At 37.5% G+C, this 6000-nt stretch overlaps 1 protein-coding gene across 3 annotated transcripts in view; it reads left to right on the top strand.

Moving 5' to 3' along the window:
* The window catches only part of crata (carnitine O-acetyltransferase a), a 40616-nt gene that overhangs the window by 16644 nt on the left and 17972 nt on the right, over positions 1-6000 (top strand). Inside the window, exons 2-5 of one of the 3 annotated variants that reach the window (XM_034896223.1) lie at positions 594-682; positions 3173-3463; positions 4356-4474; positions 5562-5615. In XM_034896223.1, the coding sequence (XP_034752114.1) occupies positions 656-682; positions 3173-3463; positions 4356-4474; positions 5562-5615 (491 nt within the window). In that variant the 5' untranslated portion in view covers positions 594-655. Of the gene's footprint in view, positions 1-419; positions 510-593; positions 731-3172; positions 3464-4355; positions 4475-5561; positions 5616-6000 lie in introns of those variants that run through there. The other 2 variants (XM_034896225.1, XM_034896224.1) reach the window with 2 other exon arrangements.

Here is a 6000-nt window from a genome sequence, read left to right as displayed (position 1 = left end):
ATATATATATATATATACATATATATATATATATATATTCATAATAATAATTAATAATATAAATACAAATATATATTATGTATATATTATGTATATATGTGTATCATAAATACATAGGCTATGGTTGTATCACGTTGTGTAACCTACTAAAAAACAATAATGAATAAATAAATATATGCCGTGCATTCTAAATTTTACTTACTTACTTAAGCACAAAGTATTATCAAGAAAAATGTACTGGAAGTATCAGGCATGTAAGTACTCAAATGCAGAATGAGCCCCCTTTAGTCTTGTTTAGCTAGTGGAAGTAGTTTAATGAAGTCAGAAGTCTGAGAAATAAGTTCTCAGAATTCTGAATTTAAACTCAGAACGCAAATGCATTTTGTCAAAATGGCCCTAATCCTCTTCCGTAAATTTACAACACCTCAACAATTCTCTGACTCTACCCTACTCTGTATAAAGAGAACCTCACCCTGACCTTATTATGGTTGGCAGCTGACGAGCTTAAGGTCAGTGTGCTTCTAGTTTGTCTCCAGTGGGTCTAACGAACGACGGGTCTGCCGTACAACGCCAATCAAATACCTAGAATTGAGGTTTTAGACTGGACTTCGAGCACTGTCTGACCTGAGTCTGTGGGCGTTTCTTTGAATACAGAATGTGGGGCATTTGCAGCAGAACTATGGTAAGTAAGCACCTGAGAATGCTTGGTCCAAAGTCAACTAGCTAGAGCGTAAGTTTTTGACACGTATTAATACAATTGACTTGAAAACTATTGTATTAACGTAATGTGTTTTTAGTGACTTAGTAGTTAACGCTTTGCAAAAATAACGAACGCTCGGTGGTCAAGGAGTGTTTGCTAGCTGTTAGCAAAGTTTGCTAGCTTAGCTCTTAATAAACTGAAGTAGCGGTAACGTGAGTGAACAGTTAGCTAGCTAACTGCGTCAAAGGTTAATTTAGTGGTTAGCTAAGATTTAATATCTAAGACACTAAAAGGCAAGCTTGACTGAGACTCAGTTTTACAGACTTTAATATGTGTTTGTAAGCTTCGCTACTTTATAAGATATCAGACATACGCAGCAGGAGATTTCACTTCTTAGTACTTTTGTTGACGTCTTGTAAATGAGCTTCATACATATTCTGAGAACTGATTGCGCAGTGGACAAAAGTCTGGCAAAGCTGTTTCGTTCCTAAATTATGTTTTTAGTGTTATCATTACTGTGTCATGCATGAATAATATGTCCAGCCCAAACAGGCTGAAAAAACACCATTATTTAGAAAGAAGAGACACAAGAGAAGCACCACAACTTCTTAATTAGGGTTGGGCATCGTTTGGATTTTAACGATTCTGATTCCAATGCCGGTTCTTATCGATTATCGAATCCGATTCTTTGAGGGGGGGGGGGGATGAAATGGGTCACATGCTTATTTCACAAATAAGAGGATCGTTTTATTTTTGATTCAATGGTAGGTTGCAGTTTTACAGGGCATTTTCAATGTAAAATATAGTCACACTAGAGCGCGACACAACAAGCCTGGCTGCTTACGATAACCAAAACTTGTGTATATTAAATTGGGAAGCTATGTTCGGATTTGAAATCAAAATCTTTCAAACTATTCCAAGTAAGACCCGGTTCTGGATGCCCAACCGTATTCCAAATAACCAATCCCGACTTTTTTTCCAAGATTAATAAACTGCTTTCAAATGAACCGAAAAGTTTTTGGACTTTGAACAGACATTTAATTTTAATATAGATATTCTTAACCCTTCACAATGTAAGAAAATGTGATTCATTCTACACCTGTCCTAATTCACACATTTTTAAACCAGCCAACCTCAAGGGCCAGAGGATGGATTCCTGTTCTCCAAATAAAGACCTTTTGACTCATTGATTAATTTGCTTAGATAAAATGAGATTACATAAGTCATGGCCTACAGGTGCATTACAGCCACCAAGTGGACTGGATTTGATACACTCCTATAATGGGCTCTACCTGTCTCACTTGGAGTGGCTGTGTGGTAAGCTAGTGGTAAAATCTGGTATACTGTACCAGTCTGGGCCAGTGTTTTGTGGCTCAATGGCTCAATGTCAAATCGGTTTGAAAATGTATAAACTGACCCAAGCATAGTGTAAGTAAGGAATAATAATATTCACCAATCTTTCGATTCAATTACGATTGTGTCTTTGATTCGATATCACGATGCATCAAATACATTTTGCTATTAAATCTATATAAAATATGTAATGCATAGCTTTTCAAGCTTCAACATTTTTGCATTGCCCTTAAACTAAATAAATTGGATAAATAAAGCTACAGCACTGAGCACACAGCACTTCCTGAATGTGCAAACCATAACAGAATATATAAACAGAAATTTTGTCAGGCCTATAATAAATTGTAAACAGAAATAATCGATATATGGCCCGGTCGATTATTGATGCAGCATTGTCCATGTCTACAATGCATCGATTATTGCTCAAAAAGCACAGAAGTAGAGTCCAAATTTTGCTGTACAATTCATTGCAAGTAATTGCAGTTAACAATATAGTTGTCTCTTTTGGTCATATTAGTCAAAATAGACAAAAGGGTATTTATATATTACTCTAAAAAAGTTGTAAACAAATCCCATGATACATCTTTTGGTTATATCACTGTAATGTGACCTAGAGCTGCCCAATTAATCACACCTATATGGACTAGTGCAATATCCTAATCGCAGGGGGAGGGGCATAATTTGTTAAAGGCCAAACATGTGTCAAACCACTAAATGAAGTATTATGGTTCTGCTGGGACGTCTGGCTAAAAACAAAGGGAAGAACACATTTCTCTAAATCCTGTCTAGACATGAGTCTTTGAAGTATTGCTATGTTTTTGAGATGGTAGTAGGCGAATTAATAATTCTGTTGATCTGTGTTTTGAGATTTAAATCCAGAACTACACTAATATTCATGACATGGTTTGAACTCCTAAACATTAGGTCTTTAAGATGAGCACTAACATTTGATTGTTAATTTTTGGCACCAACTATAGTCTCAGTTTTGTCCTTTTTTATATAACTTGAGAAAATTATGGGACATCCAATCATCATGTTTTTTTTTTTCATGTCACAATTCACTTCAAATGCCTCCACAGACATGTACTTAGTGTACATTCTCTTGTCTGTCATGTAAAGGTGGGGATGGCGAAACCCTGTGGCTTAATGAAGCCCTGTCATTTGGTGAAGCCCGTATCAGCGGCTCGGGTCTCTGGCAGATACCTGACCCACCAGAAGGGACTGCCCACTCTGCCTGTCCCCCCTCTGCAGCAGACCTGTGAGCGCTACGTCCGTGCCCTGGAACCCATCCTGGAGGTGGATGAGCTGAAGCAAACTCGAGAGCTGGTAGACAAGTTTCAGAAACCAGGAGGCATTGGAGAGAGACTTCAGAGGAGCCTGGAAAAGAGAGCACAGAACACGGAGAACTGGGTGAGACACTGACACTCTGAATTAATGGGAAACATATAAGGGAAACATATAACTTACTTCTTTGACACAACTTGTTTGCTTTAACTCTACACATTTTATTGCAAGCCCACTTTGACTTATTCCCTTTAAATAAACAGTAATATTCCGCTGCCATGCCGATCTGTTCATGAAAAAACATCCAAACCGTTCGGTCTGCTTGTGACCTCAGTGTGTTTCCCTTTTGCCCGAAAAAGAAGTATGGACAAGTTAGCAACAAAACATACAGCAAAAGTCCAAGAAGTTCTTTATCAAACCGTATGAATGTGTGTCCCAGGCCAGGATAGGAAATTAACTAACAATGGAAAGATAAATTATAATTTTTTTGTCTTCACCACCAGCAATTTTTATATTCTACCAAGATTTGCAGCATCCTGAACCTTTTTGGTAAGGTTACTAGGAAAACTCAGGCCAGAGTAGTTTGTTCTCAATCTTTGTGTTCTAAAAAGGCACACAAGTTCCTGTAGATGATAATACACATTCTGCTTTTTTTTGCCAAATAAATGCTAAGCTTGTGCTGATGCTAACCCTAACCCTGAAATCATCAGTGTCTTCCCTCTTGCTGTATCAACATCTCATCTAGCTGTCCTCAGAGATGGTCCCAGTAATGCGCTAAAAGTCAAGTCAACTTCAGTTTGTGCATGATTACATGATATGAACAATTTTATTTTATTATTTTATTTTATTTTAACAATTAATCTATATATCATATGCTGAAGTATATTTCTGGAGTGTTAAGGATTAAAAGGAAAAATAACAACCAGAACCCTACAGATTCAAAAACTGTGGTTTTGTGAACCGTGCCACCCCTAGATCTGTTACTGACTTGTGTGTGTTTGTCTCTGTGTCTCTGTAGTTGTCAGAGTGGTGGGTGCTGGTTGCTTACCTCGATTACCGGTTGCCTGTGGTGGTTCATTCAAGTCCTGGGTTGGTCCTGCCACGCATGAACTTCAGTGATAAGCAAGGACAAATAAGGTGCACACACAAACCGAGCATGTTATGACAACTTTTAAGATGTCATGTAGAGCCTGCCGGATAAGCGGATGAAGATGGATGTAGAGCCTGACCGATATATTGGCGGGCCGAAATCTGCATTTAAAATGGATAATAAAAAAAAAAGAAAAGTTAGTTTTCTTTGAGACTTACTGCACCTGGTCACCCCAAAACAAAACATGAACTTTCTAGTATTCAAACCCAGTGTGCGCTTTCCACCCAACCCCCCCCCCCCCTTGTTCATAGCAAAGCCTCGACCGGCAGTACATTTCTGTCAAACACTAGCAGCTCGTCAGTCAGCATTTTTTTCTTTTCTTTTTTTTACATCCATGTATAAATGATTTTGATTCTAAGCGGTTTTATTTCAGACCGCGGCAGAAAGCCCAGATGCGCTGAACTTCAGAAATGCCCAGGAAAATGTAACTTGTGTGGATGGTAGCGCACTAAAGTTACTTGATCAATATGAGCTTAGCTATTGAAAAGCTATTTGACTGAGAAAACAGTGACACTATCGAGAAATAGTTAAACTAGTAATGCTACTGCGCTACACTGCTCTGGATACGTTGATTTAGTGCTGTGGCACAAATCATAGTTAAAAATGCCGACTTAACCAGTTTGCATACAATCAAATTGGTTTACTGAACCGGAAATCAATCCCACTCTAGTTTTTACAAATGTGAGTCACGGTTAAAGACTTTATAAAACTGAGTCAACACAATTGCCCTTGTACCACCCATATACCCTTTTTACAACTGTTTGATAAGCCTCCTTTAGAAGAAAATGTGTGTTGATGTGATCAGTTGATGCATATACATGAATGGTTTGGCCCCACCAATTCAATTATCACTTCTCTACATTATTCTTTACATAACAAAGAAACCACTGTACTCTAAAAAAGTATGTCTCAATATAGTTTTGCTACAGATTACCCCCACACACTGTATTTTCCAAGTTACGCTGCTCCACTGTGCATTTTTTACTGTGATTTTTAACTTTAGACACTAACTGTATTTCCATCATTTTACCAACATAAGAATAGAAGTTAACAGATCCTGCTTTCTCTGTTTAGGTTTGCTGCCAAACTGACCGCAGGTGTCTTGGACTTTAAGACAATGATTGACAAGTGAGTACTGCGCAAATATTCCCCTTATTGACCTATGCAGCCCACTTCATGTAAATTTACAAGAGCTCTGTTGCTAACGTATGATGATGCAGGTCATAAAGGGTTTCAAATTTTTTTTAGCCTTCTTCACAATCAATTGCTAAGTCAGCGGATTTACACTTTGAGGTTCTGAAATCTAAATGTATCAACCTGAATTAAAACTTTTTAGGTCTTTTTATCCAACTGTGTAATATACTATGTATATTTGATTGATAATATTATTTGAAATAATAAACCATGTCTTTGAATATTGGACTATGTAACTAACCAACTGAGGCTTCATTGTGATGGAAAGATGCAAGCAGCACTACATCACTCAATGTAATCCTACAATACACAGTGCAGA

The sequence above is a fragment of the Etheostoma cragini genome, chromosome 16 (assembly GCF_013103735.1).
Source record: "Etheostoma cragini isolate CJK2018 chromosome 16, CSU_Ecrag_1.0, whole genome shotgun sequence".
Lineage (NCBI taxonomy): Eukaryota > Metazoa > Chordata > Actinopteri > Perciformes > Percidae > Etheostoma > Etheostoma cragini.
The sequence above is the reverse complement of the archived record's forward strand: the minus strand, read 5'-3'. Positions and strand labels throughout refer to the sequence as shown.